Genomic DNA, 26,497 nt, shown 5'->3' with positions numbered 1-26,497 from the left:
GGAAGTACAACAGGGGAGACTTGAGTAGTTTGATGCTGTAACACTGAAGATGTGATTTTGTCCTGGGAAAGAAAGGGAAGGACAGAAGGTTACACAAGGCTGATGAAAGGAAACACGATCTTCCTGGTCTTCAGTGAAAGCAAATAACAATCCTGCATCTGAAATTAGTCATTTTGGATGAAATATAGCAGAGAACTTGAAAGGATGACAACATGATCCTTTGCCATGTCTCTGAACTTCTCTCCAAATCTCTCTCCTTTGTTCTTTCCCCTTATCATCGAGGGCATTCATTGATCTCTTCACGGTTCAGTGCTGATTTTCCCTTTCTCACTTGTTCCCCTTCTCATTATCCCAGTTACACAGGTACCTGAGCAGAAGTGTCAGGAGTACGGACAGACAGACTCAGCATCACAGCAACAATGGCCTCATCAGTCCTGGGGATGATCAAGGAGGAGGTGACCTGTCCTATCTGTCTGGACCTCATGGTGGAGCCTGTGAATGCAGATTGTGGTCACAGCTTCTGCCGAGCCTGCATCTCACTGAACTATGAGTCCAGCAAAATCAAAAAAGGGGAGGGCATCTGCCCTGTGTGCCAAGTTACTTACCAGTTTGGGAATCTGAGGCCTAATTGGCATGTGGCCAACATAGTGGAGAGGCTAACAGGGCTCAAGACAAGCTCAGGGGAGGAGCAGAAGGTGAATGTCTGTGCAAAGCATGGAGAGAAACTCCAGCTCTTCTGTGAGAAGGACATGATGGCCATCTGCTGGCTTTGTGAGAGATCTCAGGAGCACCATGGTCACCAAACAGCTCTCATTGAAGAGGTGGCCACTAAATACAAGGTAGGAAGTGGGAGGGTGTGGGACACAGAGCAGGAGACAGTAACAGATGGAAAATCTCTACTTGGTTTGTCAGGCTAATTACCTGGACATCATAGACTCTGGGGTTGTTGAATCATTCTATCCTTTCCTACTTTTAGAGTCCTAAAAGGACATGATGATTTATTCCACTTAATCGATAAGAATCAACCTGGAGTACAAATATTAAGATGGAAAAAAAATGTTTTGGAACTTTCTCCAAGAAGTTGAGTTGATGATGAAAAAAAAAGCCAAGAACAGCTGCTAATTTATTTCATAATTATCTTCTTACGTTGTTTATGTCAGATTCATTCATACTACCTAAAATCGAGTCCCGTGACTTCCAACCATGGGGCTAGTAAATGAATGACGTGCAGCAGTGAAGATAATGTGAGTGCGGCAGTTGAAACATCTGGGAAGAGGGGAAAGAATTCCCTAGTGAGATGCACAGAGGCAAGTTCCATGTTGGGACTTTGTTTTCTGTTGGTTGTTTTTGAGCACACATGTAAACTCATGGAGACTGTTGCAGCATGCACAGAGCCTGCAAGGGTCTGCACCAGATGGGATTCTAGAGCTGGAGTAAGTGGGCACATGACCCATCCCTAACCCGGAAGCAATCTCCAATTGATAGCTACTTGTAAATGAAAATTTACTTTTCTCCAAGGAAGTCTCACTAGGGAAATAAACCACTCACTTGTAAGGATAGGTCCTGTGCCCAGCAGTAGATAGATGACCAACACAGAGAAACTGGAATCCGTATTTGGAGGTTCCTTCTCTCATAATGTTAAGTCAGGGAATTTTTCCCCTACTTTACTCACAATTTGCATTTATATTAAGACTTAGGGTTTTTATGGGATTCCCGTTTGTTGGAAACCTGTGTGTCTCTGCATCTATATGCATTTCTTATGCTGTTTATTTCGTTCTTTTTCTGGTTTCTTTGTTTTGCCACATTCCAGTGTACTTGTTTTTTGACTTCTCTCATTGTATTATCTTTTATTCTGATATTATTTCTTAGATGCCTGTTTGTTTTGTAACAAGAGACAGAAATGGTGTGGATCTGAATGGGAGGGGAAATGGAGAGGAACTGGGAGGAGTAGGGGCAGGGGAATCTATAATCATAATATGTTGTCTGAAAAAAAAATCTATTTTCAGTGAGAGAAAATAATCTTAACTACAAAAATAAAAAACAATTTAAAAAGAAAAGAAACGAAGACCTGGAGAGACGACTCAGCAATTAAGGGCACTGGCTGTATTTTCAGAGGACCTGAGTTCAATTCCCAGCGTGCACATGTTTTAACAGATCCAGAGGATCCTCCACCTTCACACAGATATACAGGCAAACACCAATGCACATGAAATTAAAAAAAAAGAAAATAAAAGTCAGAAGGATGTGCATGTGGACAGTGTGGAGGGACATGACTGGTCCCAGAACTCTGGGGGCTGAGGCAGGGGGCTCTCTGAGTTTGAGGGTATACTGGTCTACACAGGAAATCCAGACCAGCCAGGCTACGTAGGAGGAACCAATTTCAAAAAAAGAAATTCATGTGATGTTTGTATATTTTTCTATGAAAGATCGGGAAACTTAATACAATTTATTCCAGTTCTCTAATGCCAGAAACAAAATAAAGGTTCAGACTTGGTGGGATGATTGACTAAGGGAGATATGTGTATCTTTGTATGGGACTTGTCTGTGTATAAATGCAAGAATGGATTGAGATGGACACTTAATTTGTATACTTTATGTGCACAAATCATGGCACAAGATTTTAAAAAGAGAACAGTTTTAGACCTCCTGCCTTTCCAAAAGGGTTTCTTGGCCTTTGGCTAGGAGCAGCTGTCCTACTAAGCACACAGCTTGATTCTGTTACAATTCCTCTCCCTCAGGGGATGCTCCAGGCTGCCCTGGAGATGCAGATGGCTAATAAGAAAAGATGTGACCAGTGGGAAGACGACCTTCAAAAGGAGAGAGTTTCCTGGGAGGCAAGTGGGGACCCTACCTCCTAAGGGAGTTAGCCTGATGCCTGGGAGGGACCTGGGCAAGATGCTCCCTGGCTCTTCATTCCCTGGAGGCTGATGGGGACAAGAGGCCTTGATTACTCTTCTCTGCCTATTTTCTTGGAGCTGGGGCTGCACAGAGCTAAGCCTGGCTGTGTGAGGAGCTGACACCATGGCAGGGGCCTGATGAGAATGGCACTGAGTCCTAGGACTCGATCCTGTGGTGCTTTCTGGAACTGTGACTGTTGGGAAGATGCTTGGGAACAGTCACAGTTTTATTCTTGGGGTTAGTTTCTCTTAGGGGTTCAGAGGTAGAATGAGAAGTATTGCAATTAGCTGTGTGAAAACTGAGCCACACCCAGGTACCCACCTTGGTTCAAATGGCCTTGGTAAAGGTGACCTAAGACCTTTGTTTTGGAATGTCGTGAACAGACACTGATAGGAGACAGATGCTTCCCTAAGACTGCCTTCCCTTCCCAAGCTCAGTTCCTGTGAGAACTCCCCATCAGAACAGTGGATTTCTGTCTCTCAGCACCATTAGGACAGTCTGAATAACTCTCCCTTTTCTTGTCTCTGAAGAACCAAATACAGAGGGATGTAGGAAACGTTCAGAAGGAGTTTAATGGACTGCGGGAATTTTTGGACTCCAAGGAGACGAATGAGGTGGAGAAGCTGATGCAAGAGAAGAAAGACACTATGAACAGCCTGGCAGTGTCTCAAAATGAGCTGGTGAAGCAGAAGGAGTCAGTGAGAGACCTCATCTCAGATCTGGAGCAGCGGTTGCAGTGCTCAACCCTAGAGATGCTGCAGGTAAGACCGCAGGAGGTCCAGTATCTGAGAGTCAGGACACCTGGAAGCCATTTCCTTCTCTCTGTGCTGCTGTGATCTCCCTGATGAAGACAGTAGGGCTCTCTGGACCCTATCTGAACTCTTTCCTGAACCAGTTTCAAAGGCTGGGGAATCATTGCAAGCATGGATGGCAAGAGGAAGTTGCATTTTTTTTTTTTAGTTTATCAAGTACAGTACAAAAGCTGAACCTTGAGGAGAAGATCTGTTGCATCATGGATAGTTATCACCCTGTTGTAATGCTGAGTATGGGGGAAGCATATCCAACCTTCAAGCTAGTCACTTCACCTGTACTTAAATTGAGTAGGCCTTGTGACTCCCACAGATGAGTGAAACTTTCACCCATATTCCCTCTGATTCCTGGGAGAGGAGGGTGGGGCTCAGTGAAGGTGGCTGTTGTTAGAAGCAAAATTAACCTATAACCCCCACCTGCCCATGGACCAAGTAACCTTCTGGGATTCTGGAGTGGCAGTTCGTAGAAACTAACAACAAAGCCTTATGGGCAAGTATGGTGACCTGTGAGTTTTGCCCTTTATAAGCTCTGCCAACGAGTGTCTCTATACACACACCTGGAAAGTCTTCCAGGTGATGTTTCTGGCCATATTTCATCTTGGTCAGTATTTAATATTTTTAATAAAAGCTTGCTTAAATTCAGCCAAGATGGTGGAACTGTTTTTTTCTGGCGAATTTTAGGATTAACACTGTAAATCATCCATAATCTCAGAGAGGTTTCCCTCCTCTGTCTTTGTGTTGCTGGGATAAAAGGTGCCTTCTTTATGCTTACAAGTATAAAGTTTGTAATGTATTTTATCTCCATCATATATTTAAACCAAAGCCATATTTTTTGTGATGAATATCTCTGTAGGAATTTGGTTCTTTCATCTGAATTTTCAATCTTATAGACCTTGGTAGTTCTAGGAATTCTTTTTTTTCTTAGATTCTTTTTTTATTTAAGTAAAAATTTCCACTTCCTCCCCTTCTCCCATTTTTCTTCACCTCCACCCACTCTCCCTCCCCCTACTTATGGAGTCCAAAGGGCAGTTAGGGTTCCCTGCCCTGTAGGAAGTCCAAGGTCCTCCCCCCTCCATCCAGGTCTAGGAAGGTGAGCATCCAAACAGACTAGGCTCCCACAAAGCCAGTACATGCAATGAATCAAAACCCAGTGCCATTGTCCTTGGCTTCTCAGTCAGCCCTCATTGTCAGTCACATTCAGAGAGTCCGGTTTGATCACATGCTCCATCAGTCCCAGTCCAGCTGGCCTTGGTGAGCTCCCATTAGATCAGCCCCACTGTCTCAGTGGGTGGGTGCACCCCTTGCAGTCCTGACTTCCTTGCTCATGTTCTCCCTCCTTCTGCTCTTCATTTGGACCTTGGGAGCTCAGTTCAGTGCTCCAATGTGGGTCTTTGTCTCTATCTCCATCAATCGCCAGATGAAGGTTCTATGGTGATATGCAAGATATTCATCAGTGTGGCTATAGGGTAGGGCCAGTTCAGGCCCTTCTCCTCAGCTACCCAAGGAACAAGCTGGGGATATCTCCTTGGATACCTAGGAACCCGTCTAGAGTCAAGTCCCTTGCCAACCCTAAAATGGCTCCCTTAATTAAGATATATACTTCCCTGCTCCCATATCCACTCCTCCTCCATACAAACCATCCCATTCCCCCAAGCTCTCCCTATCCTCCCCTTCTCACTTTTCTCTCTTCATCTACCCTTACCCCCATGCCACTCCCACCCTCAAGCTCCCAATTTTTGTCTGGTCATCTTGTCTACTTCCAATATCCAGGAGAATAACTGTATGTTTTTTTTTTTTTGAGTTCACCTTCTTATTTAACTTCTCTAGGATCACAAATTATAGTCTCAATGTCCTTTATTTATGGCTAGAATCTAATTATGAATGAGTACATACGATTTTCATCTTTTTGGGTCTGGGTTACCTCACTCAGGATAGTATTTTCTATTTCCATCCATTTGCATGCAAAATTCAAGATGTTATTGTTTTTTACCACTGAGTAGTACTCTAAAGTGTATACATTCCACACTTTCTTCATCCATTATTCCATTGAGGAGCACCTAGGTTGTTTCCAGGTTCTGGCTATTACAAATAATGCTGCTATGAATATAGTTGAACAAATACTTTTGTAGTATGATAAGGCATCTCTTGGGTATATTCCCAAGAGTGGTATTGCTGGATCCTGGGGTAGGTTGATTCTGAATTTCCTGAGAAATCATCACACTGATTTCCAAAGTGGTTGCACAAGTTTGCATTCCCACCAGCAATGGATGAGTGTTCCCCTTACTCCACATCCTCTCCAGTAAAGGTTATCATTGGTGTTTTTGATATTAGCCATTCTGACAGGTATAAGATGGTATCTCAAAGTTGCTTTGATTTGCATTTCCCTGATTGCTAAGGAGGTTGAGCATGACCTTAGGTGTCTTTTGGCCATTTGAACTTCTTCTGTTGAGAATTCTCTGTTCAGTTTAGTGCCCCAATTTTTAATTGGGTTAATTAGCACTTTAACGTCTAGTTTCTTGAGTTCTTTATATATTTTGGAGATCAGACCTTTGTCTGTTGCGGGGTTGGTCAAGATCTTCTCCCAATCAGTAGGTTGCCTTTTGTCTTAATGACGGTGTCCTTTGCTTTACAGAAGCTTCTCAGTTTTAGGAGGTCCCATTTATTCAATGTTGCCTTTATTGTCTGTGCTACTGGGGTTATACGTAGGAAGTGGTCTCCTGTGCCCATGTGTTGTAGACTACTTCCAACTTTCTCTTCTATCAGGTTCAGTGTGTTCAGATTGATATTGAGGTCTTTAATCCATTTGGACTTGAGTTTTGTGCATGGGGATAGATATGGATGTATTTTCATTCTTCTACAGGTTGACATTCAGTTATGCCAGCACCATTTGTTGAAGATGCTTTCTTTTATACATTGTATACTTTTAGCTCTTTGTCGAAAATCAGGTGTTCATAGGTTTGTGGCTTAATATCTAGGTCTTCTATTGATTGCATTGGTCGACTTCTCTGTTTATATGCCAATACCAAGCTGTTTTCATTACTGTAGCTCTGTAATAGAGTTTGAAGTCAGGGATGGTAATGCCTCCAAAAGTTCCTTTATTGTATAGGATTGTTTAGGCTATTGTTTAGGTTATTCCATATAAAGTTGATTATTGTTCTCTCAAGGTCTGTGAAGAATTTTTTTGGCATTTTAATGGGGATTGTGTTGAATTTATAGATTGCCTTTGGTAGAATTGCCATTTTTACTATGTTGATCCTACCCATCCAAGAGCATGGGAGATCCTTCCATTTTCTGGTATCCTCTTTAATTTCTTTCTTCAAAGACTTAAAGTTCTTGTCAAATAGATCTTTCACTTCCTTGGTTAGAGTGACCCCAAGATACTTATGCTATTTGTGGCTATCGTGAAAGGTGATGCTTCTCTGAATTCCATCTCTGCTTCTTTATTTTTTGTTTATAGGAGGGCTACTGATTTTTTTGAGTTGATCTTGTAACCTGCCACACCACTGAAGTTATTTATCAGTGGTAGGAGTTCTTTGGTAGAGTTTTTGGGGTCACTAATGTACACTATCATACCATCTGCAAATAACGAAAGTTTGACTTCTTCCTTTCCGATTCTACTCCCCTTGATCTCTTTATGTTGTCTTATTGCTATTGCTAGAACTTCAAGAACTATGTTGAAGAGATATGGATAGAGTGAACAGCCTTGTCTGGTTCCTGATTTTAGTAGAATAGCTTTGAGTTTCTCTCCATTTAATTTGATATTAGCTGTTGGCTTGCTAAATATTGCTTTTATTATATTTAGGTATGATCCTTGTATCCCTAATCTCTCCAAAACCTTTATCATAAAGGGGTGTTGTATTTTGTCAAATGATTTTTCCGCATCTAATGAAATGATCATATGGTTTTTTTTTCTTTCAGTTTATTTGTATGATGGATTACATTGATAGATATTTGTATGTTGAACCAGCCCTGCATCTCTGGGATAAAGCCTACTTGATCATAATGGATAATTTTTTTAATGTGTTCTTGGATTTTGTTTGCCAGAATTTTATTGAGAATTTTTGCATCGATGTTCATGAGTGAGATAGGTCTGCAATTCTCTTTCTTGGTTGGGTCTTTGTGTGGTTTTGGAATCAGGGTGACTGTAGGTTCATAAAAAGAGTTTGGCAATGACTCTTCTGTTTCTATTATATGAAACACATTAAGGAGTATAGGCATCAGTTCTTCTTGGAAGTTCTGATAAAATTCTGCATTAAAACCATCAGGTCCTGGGCTTTTTTTTTTTGGTTGGGAGGATTTTTATGACGGCTTTTATTTCCTCATGACTTATAGGTCTATTTAAATTGTTCACCTGGTCTTGATTTAATTTTAGTAAATGGTACTTATCTAAAAACAAGTCCATTTCTTGTACATTTTCCAACTTTGTGGCATATAAGCTTTTGTAGTAAGACCTAATGATTCTCTGAATTTCCTCAGTGTCTGTTGTTATGTCCCATTTTTCATTTCTGATCTTGTTAATTTGCATGTTCTCTGTCTGCCTTTTGATTAGTTTGGATAAAGGTTTGTCAATCTTGTTGACTTTCTCAAAGAACCAGCTCTTTTTTTCATTGATTCTTTGGATTGTTTTCTGTGTTTCTATTTTGTTGATTTCAGTCCTCAGTTTGATTATTTCTAGTCTTCTACTCCTCCTGGGTAAATCTGCTTCTTTTTTTTTTCTAGAGCTTTCAGCTGTGCTGTTAAGTCTCTAATGTGAGCTTTCTCCATTTTTTTAATGTGGGCACGTAGAGCTATGAACTTTCCTCTTAGCACCACTTTCATCGTGTCCCATAAGTTTGGGTATGTTGTGTCTTTATTTTCATTGAATTCAAGGAAGACTTTAATTTCTTTCTTTATTTCTTCCCTGACCCAGGGATGGTTCAGTAGTTGACTGTTCAGCTTCCATGAGTTTGTATGCTTTCTGGGGGTTAGAATTATTTTTAAATTCTAACTTTATTCCATGGTGATCTGATAAGACACAGGTGGTTACTAATATTTTTTTTTGTATCTGTGGAAGTTTGCTTTGTTAACGAGTATGTGGTCAATTTTCGAGAAGGTTCCATAAGATGCTGAAGAAGGTATATTCTTTCCTATTTGGGTGGAATGTTCTATAGATGTCTATTAAGTCTATTTGATTCATTACCTCCATAAATTCTATTTCTCTGTTAGGTTTATGTCTGATTGACCTGTCATTGGTGAGAGAGGAGTGTTGAAGTCTCCTACTATTAGTGTGTGGGCTTTGATGTCTGCCTTGAGTTCTAGTAATGTTTCTTTTACATAAGTGGGTGCTTTTATATTAGGGGCATAGATATTCAGGATTGAGATTTCATCCTGATGAATTGTTCCTGTTATGAGTATAAAATGACCATCTCCATCTCTTCCGATTGATTTTAGTTTGAAGTCAATTTTGTTAGAAATTAGTATAGTCACACCCACTTCTTTCTTAGGTCCATTTGCTGAAAAACCTTTCCCCAACCCTTTACTCTGAGTAGATGTCTGTCTTTGTGGTTGAGGTGTGTTTCTTGTAAACAGCAGAATGTTGGACCCTATTTTCATATCCAATCTCTTAGCCTGTGCCTTTTTATAGGTGAATTGAGTCCATTGATATTAAGTGATATTAATGACCAGTGGTTTTTAACTCCAGTTATTATTATTTTTTTTTTGGTGGTAAAGTTTGTGTATTTCCCTTCTTTGAGTTCTGCTGGTGAAGGGTTGCTAAATGTCTGAGTTATTGTGGGCATTGTTGGGATTAATGGGTTGTGATTTTCCTTCTATTACTTTCTGTAAGGCTGGATTTGTGGCTATGTATTGTTTAAATTTGTTTTTATCCTGGAAAATTTTGTTTTCTCCATTGATAGTGAATGAAAGCTTGGCTGGGTATAGTAGTCTGGGCTTGCATCCATGGTCTCTTAGTTTCTGCATCACATTTATCCAAAACCTTCTGGCTTTCATGGTTTCCATAGAGAAGTCAGTTGTAATTCTGATAGGTTTACCTTTATACGTTGCTTGACCTTTTTCCTTTGCAGCTCTTAATATTCTTTCTTTAGTCTGTATGTTTTGTGTTTTGATTATTATATGGCTAGGGGATTTTTTTTGATCCAGTTTATTCAGTGTTCTGTATGCTTCTTGACCCTTATAGGAATATCCTTCTTTAGGTTGGGAAAGTTTTATTCTATAATTTTGTTGAATATATTTTCTGGGCCTTTGAGCTGTTATTCTTAGGTTTGGTTTTTTTATTATATCCCAGATTTCCTGGATGCTTTGTGATGAGAATTTGTTGGATTTGCTGTTTTCTTTGATCAGTGTGTTTATTTTCTCTATGGTGTCTTTAGCATCTGAGATTCTTTCTTCTATCTCTTGTATTCTTTTGGTTATTCTTGTCTCTGTAGTCTCTGTTCATTTACCTAAATTTTCCATATCAAGCCGGCCCTCGGTTTGTGTTTTCTTCATTGCCTCCATTTCAGTTTTCAATTCTTGAACTGTTTCCATTATCTGTTTGATTGTTTTTCTTGGTTTCCTAGGGTATCTTTTATGGATTTATTCATTTCTTCAATCTTTTTGTTATTCTTCTCATCCATTTCTTTAAGGGAGTTTTTCACATCATGTTTAAGCACTATCACCTTCATAATGTCTATTTTTTCTACATCTTCTGGATTAGGGTGTTCAAGTCTTCCTGTTGTATGTTCACTGGGTTCTGGTGTTATCATGTTGTTTTTCAGATTGTTGGAGGAATTCTTGCATTGGCACCTGCCCATCTCTTCCCTCAAATGTTCTCCAATGGATCTTCTGGTACAGGATCAGGGCCCCTTGCTCTCCAGGGACCTCTCAGACAAAAGGACTAGTTTGCTGGCTGCAGGCTTAGTGAAACAAAGGAACTCCTGCCCGGTTGCACTCCCCACCCCATCCCAGCCCCAAAACAGAATGAGCTGGGGGATCTTATGACCCCTAAGAAGGGAAGGGGTGCCTGAGCAAAAGCTGGGATGGGATAGGAAGAGAGAGGCAGCAACTGGGGAAAGAAGCCCCTGCAGAATGACCAGAAAGTTTAGGGTGTTGAGGAATGTCTGTGCTCCCTTTCCGGGGCTTCTGCCACTGGTCAGGAGCACACTCACCCCTCCGATGGATCTTCTGGTACAGGATCAGGGCCCCTTGCTGGCCAGGGACCTCTCAGACAAAAGGACTGGCTTGCCACCTGCAGGCTTAGTGCTAGTACTTCATACTCTTTTAATTTATTGGTCTCCGTTTTATTGATTTAATTATTATTTAGAACACCTATATTAGATAGAATTATACATATTTGGCTAAGCCAAGCTAGTTCACATAGGTACTAACTACAGCCACCAAACTCTCCAAGTCTGAAATTGTATCTCTTCACCAAAGAATCTGCAAACCTTTCTCTGCCCCCAGCCCCTGATGATCCAAATTCTAATCTATACTTTGTGAAACCAAGTTTTGCACATGACACATATGAAATAATATCACTTAGTGTAGTTTTTCTGTGCCCAGCAGATTTAGTATAACATAAATTTTCTGAGTTCAGCCACATTACCACAAATGGCAATACTTGCTTTGAATGGTTCATAATTTAATATATATGTTTATCATATCATTTTTATCCATTCATCTGTTGATTGGTTCTACAGTTGACTTTGTTTTGTTTACGGTGCAAATGACTCAGTGGACATGAGCTTGTAGATGTGTTTATGAGAACAAGTTTGAACAGCGGAATTTATCTATAATTAGAATAGTTCTCTCCCAGAATTATTTTTACTATGGGATCGATTTTTGTTGGTTTATGTTATATAAACTAAAGCCATGTGTAGCCAAGCACCTACTGACTATGACCCAAGGACTTGGGAACTTCTCACACACAGAAAAAAATATGAGAAGCACACAACAATGAAAAGAAAGTATAAGCTTCCTAACCTACAGCCATGTGTGCTGACTTACTCCTTTAATCCCAGCAGGTGGAATACAAATGAAGCTAAGTACCTTCAAAGAAAGCCTAGTCTATATAGTGAGTTCCATGCCAGCAGGGTTACATTGTGAAAGCCACAATTGGCCAAGGAGGAGAGAGAGTTTCCAGCTTTAAATGGAGTATATATGCTCCACCTCCAATTTAAAGAGTTAGGGATCATTTCAGAAGAAGGGGCAGAAGGGGAATAGGAGCCAGAGGTGAAGAAGGTCTACCAGAAAGATAGCGTCTTCTGGACACAGCTTAGCAGCCGCACATATAAACTGGGATTGGTTGTGGTACGAAGCCAAAGTCCTGTGCATGCCTAAACCACACCAAATGCAATTATGGAACGTGGACTTTCTTAGGAAGTTCAACCACACCCAAGGAGCTACTGGCAATTATCACCTGCTGGGATAAATCGGATCACATTTCTCAAAGTGTGTAAATTTTGGTAAATATACCAATATCCAGTGGAACCCAAGCATGCAGCAGTACTCAGATACTGTTAGGTCTCAAATCCAGAACAGATGACTGACGGAGGTACAGCCTTAACATACTAAAAGTAGATCTGGTGAGTCAGGTTGTTATGCCCAAGTTTCAGGTTCCCAAATGAATTCAGAGCCGGGTTTCCGACGCAAATTACATGAAGGTTTTTAATAACATTCAAACTTAAGTTTGGACCAACACCTTTCCAGCACCCAGAGCATGGTGGGTGCAGAAAGTGTGACAGAGAGCCCTGGAAGGGTAGAACTTTTAAAGGGGAAACAGTGTAATCGGGGGAGTTCATGTCCTTCCGTCTTGGCAGTGGGTAAGGAGGGAATAGGGTAACATTGATTCTGAAACCACTGGTCAGTTTTTGGTTGAGAAAACCTAACAAAGAGCCATTAATAGCTGACAAGGTATCTTCAAGGACAGGATGCCTCCCAAGAACATCTGGACCTTGTTAAATCTTATGGCCCTGCTCCCTATCTTCTAAATTGGCCATTTTTTATGGCATCTGTTCACATTTCTGCTATGGCAGCACATTTCTGGAGCTGAGATCTCCCACCCCCCCCCCCAGCTCATTATAGGACTTAAGATGAAGCCCTTTCTTTAAAATGGAGTTTGTGAAGTGAGGTCCTTAGAAGGTCTTGATATCTGACCTCAATAAACACATATAAAAGAGCCAAATTAATATTGGAAAGCAGGAAAAGAATATTTATTAATGTGGCTCCTTTTGAAAGATGAACAACAAGATTTAAAAAAAAAAAAAAAAAAACCTCTGTCCATCTTCAGTTTCTTTAAGTGAGATCAAAGTTTAAATAAAGAGCCAAGGATGTGGGCAAATGAGTGGCCCATGTCAAGGTGTGGTCCTGTCCATCATTCTCCCATCATTATTTAGGTTACAGTCTCATACTTTAAGGTGGTCTGACAAGTAATTAGAACTGCTGGAAGTCTTGTTAGGAGGACAGCTGTCCCTCAGACTGGAGCTCCTTTCCTTCTCCCAGTGTGAGATTCCTGGGAAAATTCCCATTTCTTTGTTGTCATTGTTACAACAGTTTGTCAGATTGAGAGACACACAGATTTAGATTACTGTCTTTTCCTTCCAGTACTGTTTCAGAAAGGGAAGAAACAGAGAAGGAGAAATGTGGCAAGTTGGTTTTACTTCTCAGACAATCTAAGCATCTGGTTCTTGTGACTTCTCCATTACTAACATATTGAATTGTGTCTAAGTGACTCAAATAAGTTAGGAATCAGCTTCTCATATTGTTAGTTGTAAACAAGGTGATGAAGAGCTGACATGGAACATAGATAAAGTCACGTGTTTATGTGTCTGCTTCTATGCACTGCAAATCCTATGTAAGCTTCCAAACGACTCCTTACTCATCTTTGTTCTTCAAAACCTTGTAGTATGGGACACAAAATAGTCTCTTAGTTTACATGTATGTCAAATAATGAATCATGCATCATAATTACATCATGTCATGGAGAATGGTGGGTGAAGGATTTGATTCTCTTTGACTTTGTCTCTGTACCCAGTGAGAGTGAGACCAGGATTTGCAAGAACATGCAGAACATGGTATTGACTGTGTTTTCTCCCTTCTCTCTAGGGTGTGAATCATGTCCTAACAAGGTATGTGTGGGCTGACATGGAAGAATAGCCCTGTTGTGTGATGAGAATGATTTATTTAGTATCTGACTAGAATAAATCTCTCATGGGTTTGGAAAAATTTAGACAGTGTTATTCTGAAGTTCCAATAAGACGGAGGAAAATGTGGGGAAAGGCAGCTCTGACCGTTTTGTAACTATTGGGGACAGATTTGATTCTCTTTTAGGGGTCTGGGTAAGGGGAGTCACAGAGTCAGGCTCAGCAGTGGAAAGAGGCAAATGGAGCCACAGGAGCTTTCAGACTCTTTGTGGTTCCATCGTTCTGTCCGCGCTCTGTGCTTGTGTCTGGCTCTGTCTGCAGCTCACAGGTTCTTGATTCATAGATTCATCCTAGATAGGGTATGTCTTCCTTGTCTGCAGTGCTCACAGAATTGTATGCTGGGAAAAATTCCTGTGCATCTGTGTATTTCTCATGGAAATAGTAGAGATCCTGAGTTCCTTTGTGGTTGAACTTAGATTTTTCAGAAACAGACTTGAGTCACTGGGCACAATATTTGGCCAAGGTAAAACACCTGCTCTATGTGACCCACATTCTTTAGAAGAACTTGAAAATCTGTACCCTTGTATATAAAATAACATGAGGCTGTCAACTTCAGGTCATTCTGAACATGTGGGACTCATATTCTTATTAACTTGGTGTTCCTATCGCCTTTGCCAAGTTTTGTCATTGTACCAAAAGAACTTGAATAATCAGAAGAATCAGATGCTGGCCAATAGGGTCCATATTGATAATAGGGTTTGAATTCTTGGCTTTCCCACATTCTGTACCCAGGAGCAACTTCTGCACTCTAGACTTGAAAACCAACATCTCCTTATTTTTTTATTTTTTATTTTGAGACAGGATTACTCTGTGTAACCCTGACTGTCCTGGAACTCACTATGTAGACCAGGCTAGCCTCAAACTCAGAGATCCTCCTGAATCTACCTCCTATGTGCAAGGATTAAAGACATGTGGCACCATGTCTGGCCACACTTTACCTTTTTTTAGGTACCTTGGTTTAGTTTGTTTTAAAGTAACTAATTCATCGTTTTTTTTTTTTAAGAGTTTTTGGTTAGGGGGTAATGCAGGAGCAAATTATTTAATTGTACAAGTGAGGAGCTAAGGCTTTCCCAACGTCACAAGCTACTAAACGGGAGGGGTCATGAGTGTGTCTCATCTCTGCAGAGTTAGTGTCTACTCTCTCCCTGCTCAGAATTCTCAGGAAAGTTACAGGACCTCTTAGATTAGAATGATAGGGAGTGATAAGGGAGTCCATGGTGGTCAGAGGTCACACTGTCTGAGATGTGGATGTCAATCTTTTGTCCCTAGGAGTCAGAACTTAAGACTGAAACAGCCCAAAATGGTCCCGAGTAAACAGAGAAAGATCTTCCAAGCTCCGGATCTAAAGGGCATGCTGCAAGTGTTTCAAGGTGAGAGCATTCTGTGATTACCTGGGGGACTATAGCGTTGGCTGAGGCTGCACTCTCTGAACAGAAAGTGATGTTTCTTATTATGGGTAGAGGAACTCAGAAGAACAGAAACTGTGTGCCAGTGATGTCATCGTATTTAATGGACATCATCATTCATCCCGTCCCATGTCACAGTTTCCAGATCTTCCCCCACTCTGCAGAGCACATTGACTTAATGTTCTGATTCCCTTGCTTGCATTTAATGCTGCGCATTTTCATCATTTCAGGGCTCCTGGATGCCCAACGCCACTGGGGTAAGGAGAAATCCCACCATCAGGCTCTCTTGTCTTAATGTCTTTCAGAGTTTATTTCTCTACAAATACTTAGGTTTTATGTTACTGCTCCCAATATGCACAACAATCTGCCTCTCTTTGACTTTAAACATGGCTCTACCAAATTCCCTCTCACTTTCTTCTCAGACCTCTGCTACTTAAATCACAAATAAGGCAGTACCTTGTTTCTCATGTGACTCTTAATTTATGTCTCATTTTTTGCAGTTCACGTGACCCTGCGTCAACCCAACAATAAAAACATTGTCATTAACGTGGACAAAAGACAAATACAACATAGAAGTGGTTATAGAAGAACTTTGCAAGTTTCTGAGTCCTATGATTTGGGTGTCCTGGGGTTTCCAGCTCTGCACTCAGGGAAACATTACTGGGAAGTAGACGTGTCTAGATGTGATGCCTGGCTCCTGGGAATAAATGATGGAAGATGTGCTCAACCCCAGCTTAGTACAGTGAATGAAAATGGCTTCAGAGTCAAATATAATTCTGATGTTAACCAAGATGTAAATTATCAGCCTGAATATACCTTTGGTTATGGATACAAATATGACTTAGGTTATACATCATCATATGCACCTATTTCTGTAATGAACTATAATTCTGGTGTTATACAAGCAAATTATCCGCAGGAAGATGTGATGGACCTTACATACACACATGATTTGGGGGACAGGCAATGTGTGAATTATCAACCTAAACATGAAGTTAAAGATGATTCTGACGTTAACCAACATGTAAATTATCAGCCCAAATGTGGCTACTGGGTTATAGGGATGACGCACAGGTCTGTGTATAATGCCTTTGAAGAATGTTCTGTCACCCACAATGCCAGTGTCTTGCTCCTCTCTCCGACTCATCCTCCCACTCGTGTTGGAGTTTTCCTGGACCGAGAAGCTTGCACTCTCTCATTTTATGATGTTTCCAACCATGGAGCTCTCATCTATAGATTCTGTGACCCGAACTTCCCTAATGCAGTTTATCCATATTTTAATCCTATGATGTGTTCAAAGCCATTGACAGTCTGTGGGCCACCCTCATAAGCCCTCACGCATGTCAGCACAGCGCTCCTGTTTCAGATGTATCTATATGTCTAAGCACTGTGGGATCATCTTAACTTTTTCTACTTTTGTCTTCCTATGTCAGTGACCTTCCCTTCTAAGTACAAACCACTATTGGATCTATTCTTTGATCCAGTTACTTGTCTGTTTACGAGGTTATAGTAATTTATCTCTTCCAAGATTCCCACACACAATGTCTCTTACTCACAAGGTGAGGTAAGACCTCTGCCAACCTGCACTTCCTGTTTTGTGGTGCCACAGATGGCATCCAGGGCCTTGTGCATGCTGAGGAGGTGCTCTGCCCCTGAGCCACTTGTCTCAGCTCTGCCAAGTCTCCACAACCCCATTCCTCTGTCGCTGACAGAAGATGACAGAAAGTTCTTCTCCAGCTTGTCTATTACTTTTGAAAATATATGTCAGAGAGTCTAGCCTAGGAATGAGCCCTTAGTGTTACATCAGTTTAGCCACAATGCTGTGCTTCATCAAAACCTAAGAAGGAAATATCTCCAACAGCACCCACTAAGACTTTGTGTGTTCTGAGCACCTTCCTCTGCTCCATTTCTGCCACTCCCCATAGCAGTGTAGCCCTGAATGACATCCTCAAAGGCCTATGCCTATGTCATTTTATCTTTGCATTTTTGATATTAATCGTGTTCCTATTCTCTAGGTTGGTGTAAAAAAATAAATGTGGGGTCTGTTCTAAGTCCCTGAGGATAAGAGCAAGGCTGCTGACAGGGCTTAGTCACTCAAAGCCACCTGTAAAGGGACAGCCAACTCCTACCGATTATCCTCTGCTTCCCACACATGTGGTAGTATACACAAATGCAAAATGGATTATGTAAGTATTTAAAAGGGAATAAATTCACTGAGAATAAAACATCTTCGCAGTCACTAAATGGTTGTATGTTAGTTTGGCGGCAAAGATGCTGTACTGGGTTTCGATGCTGCAATGAGCAACTGGATAGGGCTGAGGGAGGCTAATATTTGACTTTGCTAATATTTGACTTTGTTAATTAGGTCCTGGGAAGTGTCATCAAGTCTACTCCAGTATGTTGTGTATATATATTTTGCTTCCGAGAGGTTTCAGAATCAAACATGTCAGTTGGGTGTGACTGTAGCTCAAAATCTCTGAGAGATTTATTATAGGAATAGGACCTTCAACCTGACTTGGGTTGGAAAACCTGGATCTACTTCATAGGGACAAAAGGTCACGTCATTTTAAAAGCCAGCAATTCTTTTTTTCCCTGCCCGAAAGCTAGCAACAAGACACGTTATTTTGCTAGCAGTCTGTCAGCTGATAAACTAAGGGGCCTGCCACCTCTGCTGCTGCAGCATTCCTGTTCCCTCCCTGCACTTCCCCCTAGGCAGGCACTCTGTGGTATTTGAACTGATAAGTCCTTCTTGCCCTCATTCCAACCTGTGTGCGCAAAGTAATGCTTTTTGCTTACCCCTTTGTCTTCATGCTATATACAAACCAGCCTGCTACCCCAACAAACAACTGCCCCAATGCAGACTTCTAGGCTTCTAATACCCTAGTCTCCGTTCTTCCCTGCATCCTAGACCACTGGTGCTCCCTGAAGTCTTGGGCCTGGGGGAGTAGATAACAACACTTTTTCAGATCCTTGAGTATTATTGTACTATTTAGTTCTATCAAGTATGTAAATCCTATGGTTTCCGTTTTACAGTGAAGGTGATAACAGTGATGCCAATGAATTTACCTTGCTATGTTGTGAAACAAACGGAAACAATAGTTCTAGGAATTTACCTCATGTAAATTGTATCCAATGTGGTGTCTGTTTTGTCTCCTTGCTGTGGCTGTAATAAAGAATTGCTGAGAGTGAGTACCAGAGCCTGGCATGATGGTTTGGATGCAGGCCCAGCACTCAGGAGGCAGAGACAGGTGGCTGCACATCTGAGCCAGGCTCAGTTACAGAAGAAGACCCTGCTCTTCTTTGTTTTGCTTTTAAAGAGGAATGTGCCAGATTTTTGGATGAGGCAGTTGGTTCAAGGGGACACTCTGAGGGATTACTGCACAATAAGGAGTTTATTTGGAGTCAGATTGCCTTAAGTAGGCAGAGAGACAGAAAGGGCACACCATGGTGTTTCCAGGAGAATTCAGGACCTGGCACCAGGAACGACTGAATTGAGGGATATTGGAGAGTATCAGGGTCCCTGTGGCAGAGACATTTTCTCTAATACTTTTTAGGGTGAAAGTGGCGTTAGGTTCCCAGCAGAAGCCTATAGCCAGACTCTCTGATTTCCAGGCAGGGGGCAGGACAGACAGGTGACAAAAGACTGGATCCTCTGGCGTGAGAACTCACTTAGGATAGGGTGGCACCAGCAAGGCAGCTCCTGGGGACTGATTTTGAGTTGAGCTCCATCTTGTCTCTATGTGTGACAGCAGAGAGGCAGTTACAGGGCGGCATGTAGATCAGAGATTCTAGCATTACATGCTGGCAGAGAGTGCATCAGCCGCCTTCATTCTTGTCACTGAGGTTCGAGGCTGGTGGCAGACCTGACCACAAAGTCAAATCTTTGCATGGAGATGGGAGTGGAATTGTGTCTAAGAAAGTTCACGAAGCGGTAGATGGCTGTCTGAGCATTTTATGCTTTTAATTACCAAGAAGGCCTTAGGAAAAAACAGAGGAGGCACTGGATCAACTCTGTAAAAGACAACTATGGTGGCTCATCCCTCTAACACCTGCACTTGCTAGATTGAGGAAGGAGTACTGCCAGCGGCTGGAGACCACGCTGAACATGAGAGAGCTCCAGCCCAGCATGGGATGTCCAGGCTCCAAAACAAAACCAAACAAAAAGTTGTAAAGAATTTTATATAATCACTAGCAATTCAGAAGAATCAGTACACCATTAAACCAAACTCAGACTACGCTGTCATATCTCATGTGGCTCATATGTAATATTTTAGTAGATCCGAGAATATAAGGAACACATGAGATAGGCGTGCAGAAGTGGGGGTGAGACTGAAAATTGGGACGGGTGTTTGATAGAATTAACCAGACTAGCTTTATTATAAATATTCAGCTTTAATAAGGTTAAGAAAAGAGGGACTTACAAAGCCAGATTTCCCTCAAAGGACAGGAAAAACAAAGAGGGAGCGGGAAGCACACCTGCAAGATTTTATATGTAAATATTAGCTTAAGGGGATCATGCCCTACAAACAAGGTGATTGGCTGGGCTTCCCCTTCATCATTGTTTCCCTGATACAGCCTTTCTGGTTTTAGGTAATTCTCATGTATCTCAGGCTGTCTGGGCATCAAAGTCACCTATTGATGAGGACGCCCTTTGAGCTCCTGATCCTTCTGCTGCCAGCTCCAAAGCAGTGCATCCTCTGGTGATTTAATAAGAATTGCCTCCATTGGCTCATATCTTTGAATACTTGGTACCCAGCTAGTGGGACTGATTGGGACAGATTAGGACATCTGGAATTATTGGAGTATGTGTGACATGGGTGTGGGCTCTGAGATTTCAATACATTCTGGGCATTCCCAGTGTCTCTCTGTCTCTGGCTCAGGTTTGTGTCTCAAGTGTGACCTCTCACCTCCTGCCCCAGCACCATGCCTCCCTGCCTGCTGCCATGCTCCCCACTGTGGTGGCCATGACCTCTAAACCTTTGAAACTGCAAGCCCCAAATCAAGCCCTGTCCTTATAAGGTGCCTCAGTTTGTCACGGAAACAGAAGAGTGACTAAGACAGACACATGCACGTGTCAGCACACCTGGGTGTGCACAGTGCTCAGGATCCACCCCAGGACTCCACCCTGCTAGGCACCCACTGTGCCAATTCACCGCATTCCCAGCTCTACACATGTTCAGCTTCTAATTCAGGGGACGCTGAGGGAATTCTAGAGGAATGTAATAGAAATCCTAACTCAAAGGGGGACCTGCGGGAGACATTCTGGGGAGGGATTCCTGGAAGGGATACAATGTATCAGGTCAGCATTGGGCAGAGGCCCTGCTCTGGGCAGCAACAGAACACCTAATCTGCAGGACACCCCTGGGCACCTGAAGAGCCCCTGCAGCTTTGCTAGTTTCACTGCTGGGAGTGTGGGAAGTGTCTCTGCAGGGCTCTGCAAGGGGCTCCTCCCATCCTGTCCCTGCTGGGTGGGAATCTTGATTGTGAGCAGCTGCCCTGAACTGCTGCTTCCTCCCTGTTCTCATCCTGTAAGTGCCCAAGTCCAGCTCCAGAGGACACTGCAGTTCTCTGTCCTCACCTTGTCTTTCCTGCCCTTAGGGCCACACCTGCCTCACAAAGCAAAACCCAGCCAGGAGCTCAGGTGCAAGAGGAGCCCATGGGGAGGGCTTTCATTCCATCAGGGGCAGCTTTTGCAAAGGTCAGCATCTTTTAGGGTGATTGAGAATGAGCCTGAACACATTCTGTAACTCTAAGAGATATCCCAAGTTCCTAGAAGGCACAGCAGACCCAAGGAGACTGGTTCCTTCTTGTGGTCGAATCTCAGATTCAGCTCTGGTGGCTCCCCATTGGTTGGTTAGTCCTTAGATTCTTTCTCAGTTTAAGCACTCTAAAAGTCTGAACTTTGATTTCTCTGCTGGCTTACCAGAGATCAGGCTTAGTGACCAACTGTGTTTTGGAAACATTTACTCAAAGACATTCCACTAAAATCAGGAACAAGACAAGGCTTTCCACTCTTACCATATCTCTTCAACATAGTGCTTGAAATTCTAGCAATAGCAATAAGGCAATATAAGGAGATCAAGGGGATTCGAATCAGAAAGGAAGAAGTCAAACTTTCGTTATTTCCAGATGATATGATAGTGTACATTAGTGACCCCCCAAAACTCTACCAAAGAACTCCTACAGCTGATAAATACCGTCGGTGATGTGGAAGATTACAAGATCAACTCAAAAAAAAAAATCAGTAGCCCTCCTATACACAAAAGATAGAGAAGCAGAAAGGGAAATCAGAGAAACTTCACCTTTTACCATAGCCACAAATAACATAAAGTATTTTAGGGTAACTCTAACCAAAAAAGTGAAAGATCTATTCGACAAGAACTTTAAGCCTTTGAAGAAAGAAATTGAAGAGGATACCAGAAAATGGAAGGTTCTCCCATGCTCTTGGATGGGTAGGATCAACATAGTAAAAATGGCAATTCTACCAAAGGCAATCTATAGATTCAATGCAATCCCCATCAAAATCCCAACAAAATTCTTCACAGATCTGGAGAAGACAATAATCATCTTTATATGGAAAAACAAAAAACCTAGGATAGCCAAAACAATCCCATACAATAAAGGAACTTCTGGAGGCATTGCCATCCCTGATTTCAAACTCTATTACAGAGCAACAGTAATGAAAACAGCTTGGTATTGGCATAAAAACAGAGAAGTAGACCAATGGAATCAAATAGAAGACCCAGATATTAACCCACAAACCTATGAACACCTGATTTTCAACAAAGGAGATAAAAGTATACAATGTATAAAAGAAAGCATCTTCAACAAATGGTGTTGGCATATCTGGATGTCAACCTGTAGAAGAATGAAAATACATCCATATCTATCACCATGAACAAAACTCAAGTCCAAATGGATTAAAGACCTCAATATAAATCTGACCACACTGAACCTGATAGAAGAGAAAGTGGGAAGTAGACTGCAACACCTGGACACAGGAGACCACTTCCTACATATAACCCCAGTAGCACAGACAATAGGGCAACATTGAATAAATGGGACCTACTAAAGCTGAGAAGCTTCTGTAAAGCAAAGGACACTATCATTAAGACAAAAGAGGCATCCTACTGAAAGGGAGAAGATGAGCAACCCCGCACCAGGCAAAGGTCTGATCTCTAAAATATATAAAGAACTCAAGAAATTAGACTTTAAAATTCTAATTAACCCAATTAAAAAATGGGACACTGAACTGAACAGAGAATTCTCAACAGAAGAAGTTCAAATGGCCAAGAGATACTTAAGGTCATGTTCAACTTCCTTAGCGATCAGGGAAATGCAAATCAAAACAACTCTGAGATACCATCTTATACCTGTCAGAATGGCTAAAATCAAAAACACCAATGATAGCCTTTGCTAAAGAGGATGTGGAGTAAGGGGAACACACATCCATTGCTGGTGGGAATGCAAACTTGTGCAACCACTTTGGAAATCAGTGTCACGGTTTCTCAGGAAATTTGGGATCAACCTACCCCAGGATCCAGCACTACCACTCTTGAGAATATACCCAAGAGATGCCCAATCATACTACAAAAGCATTTGTTCAACTATGTTCACAGCAGCATTATTTGTAATAACCAGAACCTGGAAACAACCTAGATGCCCCTCAATGGAAGAATGGCCAAAGAAAGTGTGGAATATATATGCTTTAGAGTACTACTCAGCGGTTAAAAAAAAATCATATCTTGAATTTTGCATGCAAATGGATGGAAATATAAAACACTATTCTCAGTGAGATAACCCAGACCCAAAAAGATGAATATGGTATGTACTCACTCATTTGTGGACTCTAGCCATAAACCAAGGTCATTAAGCCTATAGTTGACAAGCCCAGAGAAGCCAAATAACAAGGTGAGCCCAAAGGAAAACATATATAGATCCTCTTGGAAATTGGAAGCAAACAAGATTGCAGGGCAAAAGTTGTGAGCATGGGGGTGAGGGCAGGGGTGGGAGTGAGGTTGGGGGAAAGGGGAGAAGGGAAAAGGGAAAGACTGGCAACAGCTTGGGAGAGTGGGAGGGTAGAGATGGAGAAAGGGCAGATATAGGTGCAGGGAATAAGATACCTACATTACGGGATCCATTTTAGGGTTGGCAAGAGACTTGGATCTAGAGGGGATCCCAGGTGTCCACGAGGATGTCCCCAGCTAGGTCCTTGGACTGCAGAGGAGAGGGTGCCTGAACTGTCCTTGCCCCACTATCATGCTGATGATTATCTCGAATATCACCATAGAATCTTCGTCCAGCGACAGATGGAGATAGAGACAGAGACCCTCATCAGAGCAACGGACTGAGCTCCCAAGGTCCAGTGGAAAGGCAGAAGGAGGGAGAAGATGAGCAAAGAAGTCAGGACCGCTAGGGGTTGGTCCACCAACTGAGGCAGTGTGCCTGTTCTAATGGGAGCTCACCAAATCCAGCTGGACCCGGTCTGAATGAGCATGTGATCAAATCAGACTCTCTGATTGTGACTGATAATGGGGGCTGACTCAGAAGCCATTGATAAGGGCAGTGAGACTTGTTTTTATAGCATGTTCTGGCTTTTTGGGACCCTAGTCTATCTGGATGCACAGCTCCCTAGGCCTGGATGTAGGGGGAGGGCCTTGGACTTCCCGCAGGGCAGGGTTCCCTGCCCTCTCTCAAGCAGGGTGGGAGAGGGAGGAGGGGATGTAGGGGAGTGGAAGAAGATTGGGAGGAGGGAAGGAAGTGTAAATAATTAAATGGAAAAATTAAAAAAGAAAGAAAAAAAGAAAAAGCATTTAAAGGGGGATATGATATAGATATGAATAATTTGCATTGGTATGGATCTTGCTTTATTGATATAAATTTAAGGTGAATCTTGTTATATGTATATTTCTGCTCTTGACTGAGGTATTGTGATTGTGTAGTTCATTTAAAAATGTATAATTAGGAAATATAGGTTGTTAATGGATAATCATCAATAATAGTCAAGCATGTAGTCATGTTAGATTATCTAGATATATAGAGAGAGATTTCAGTTAGATAGGCATTATTTATATCTTTCAAAGACTATAGAATATGGCATTTAAATTGTTTTAATATGTTGAGCTGTTCATGACAATGAAAAAAAATCTGCTCCTGGCAGCACCAGCTACTTCAAGAAGAAGATGGGCATCGAAGAGGCTCCTTATGGAGTTTGCTAGCCATTTGGGCAAGAAACTGATCTTGCCTGAACTGCTTCACTGGACATGCAAAACCCACAGAGAATTGACTGTTGAACTTGTCAAAACGTGAGATGATCCTTCAGGGTTCCTGCTTTATAAAAGGGTCTGCAAGACATTCTGCAGGACACAGAAAACAGTAACTGAACTGTCTTTGAAATTCCCTGCTTCATGGAAAAGTCTGCTGGATACTATGGGCCTATGAAGATGGATATCCCAATGGTACAAAAGAACTTTGGTGACTGTAGAGGCAATGAGATGTCTCTGTCATTTCTACAGTTTTGGAAGTTGCTTATAATGAACTTCCTGTTTACTTAGGTAATATTATATCCTTCTGGAGTCTTTGATGGAGTTGAATAATAGGTAGATAGTTATAGTTTTCCATTGTTATGATAAAAAATAAATAGATTGAAATATTGTAACTTTAATTCTTGCTTGATACCTGTTATATGTAATTTTACTATGATAAAACCTTCCTTTTTGTTTAAACAGAAAAGGGGAAATGATGTAGGAGTTACTTCTGTTTATGTGTTGCTTATATTGGTAGAATAAAGAAATTACCTTGGCCTGATAGGGCAGGACTTAGGTAGGTGAAGAACACAGAACTGAATGCTGGGAAGAAGGGCAGAGTGGCAGTCGCCATGGATTATTGGTCTGAAACAGAAGCTGGTTAAAATCTTGCTGGTAAGCCAGAGTAGCATGGAGATACACAGATTAATAGAAATGGGTTAAATTAAGATGTAAGAATTGGCCAATAAGAGGCTAGAGCTAATGGACCAGACAGTGATTTAATTAATACAATTTCTGTGCAGTTATTTTGGGTGTAAGTTAGCTGGGCGGCCAGAACAGAACAAAAGGCCACTGTCCTTGTACAACACTGGATCAGGCCATTTCCTCCTCAGACTTGTAAAAGTACATTTCCTGGTCTTGAGACTAGTACTTTTTAGTTATATATGCAACTGCCTTTATTACACACCTGGTTATCACGATTCAGTTCTCAGGTGTGGCAGAAAAATCTACCTCTTTCAGACTGCAGATGAAATAACTGAAAAATTGATCCAGATAACCTCAAGTTTGTGCTAAGCACACTGCTTTACTTCTACAGCCCACATTTCTCATGAGGATGTGAATTGTTAAGAGGCAGTTCTGTTTTGCTTTTCAAATATATTTTGTAGATATTTTTCACTAACATGAATCTGATTTTATCTACTCGATTCTGTATAGATTAAGTAAATATGTGTAATAAGTTTAAAAGAAGACTTACAGTAGAGGCTCATGATCTCAAGATATGAAGCTTCAGCAAGGGATTAGCTCAGCAATGGAGCACTAGTCCAGCATTCACAAGGCCCTGGGCTCAATCCCTACAAGGGCAAAGATCAAACTAAAACAGGAAGAGCAGAAGCTCACGATTTCAGCACTGGGGAGGCTGAGGAAGCAGGAGCTCAGAGGTCAAACGAGGGTCTACTATGAGACCATATTTCAAACAAAGAGGAGAAGAGGGAGGAAAAACAAGTATGTTAAGTAAAATTCAAATTGTGGTGGCACGTCTGCTTATCTGCCACACCTTATGTCACTTATCAGTAGGTCAGAGAGGATATAAAACAAATGAGTTGCTTTATTGAAGGAGGTGTGTCACTGGGAGCAGACTTTGAAGTTTCAATAGATGTGGCCATTACCAATATTCCCCACCCTGTGCTTCATGTTCATGTCCCAAGTTCTGACCTCTCACGCCTGATTCAGCACTGTATTAATCAGGATTCTCTAGAGGAGTGATTGTTAGCAGCTGCCCTGAACTGCAGCTTCCTCCATGGTGAAGGCTTTCTTTCCATAGGGGCAGCTTTCCAGAGGATCAAGACATTTTTAGATGATCATAACATGAGCCTGAACAAGTAACCTGACAACTTCCTGTAGCACTGTGTCCTAAGTTCAGAAGTTCAGACTGACAATAGGGGACAGTCAGAAGTTCAGAA

The 26,497-nt window shown here is 41.6% G+C and overlaps 1 protein-coding gene across 1 annotated transcript in view; it reads left to right on the top strand.

The window, feature by feature from the left end:
- The first annotated feature begins 385 nt into the window (after positions 1–385).
- LOC126492678 (tripartite motif-containing protein 30A-like) overlaps positions 386–26,497 on the top strand; it is a 102,393-nt gene continuing 76,281 nt past the window's right edge. The window contains exons 1-7 of the mRNA XM_050129220.1: positions 386–839; positions 2,739–2,834; positions 3,429–3,659; positions 13,788–13,810; positions 15,155–15,255; positions 15,522–15,548; positions 15,792–16,794. Coding sequence (XP_049985177.1) covers positions 420–839; positions 2,739–2,834; positions 3,429–3,659; positions 13,788–13,810; positions 15,155–15,255; positions 15,522–15,548; positions 15,792–16,621 — 1,728 coding nt within the window. The 5' untranslated portion in view covers positions 386–419 and the 3' untranslated portion in view covers positions 16,622–16,794. The remainder of the gene's footprint in view (positions 840–2,738; positions 2,835–3,428; positions 3,660–13,787; positions 13,811–15,154; positions 15,256–15,521; positions 15,549–15,791; positions 16,795–26,497) is intronic.

Source organism: Alexandromys fortis, unplaced genomic scaffold (assembly GCF_014885135.2).
Source record: "Alexandromys fortis isolate MF-2015 unplaced genomic scaffold, M_Fortis_MF-2015_v1.1 scaffold_303, whole genome shotgun sequence".
NCBI lineage: Eukaryota > Metazoa > Chordata > Mammalia > Rodentia > Cricetidae > Alexandromys > Alexandromys fortis.
The sequence above is the reverse complement of the archived record's forward strand: the minus strand, read 5'-3'. Positions and strand labels throughout refer to the sequence as shown.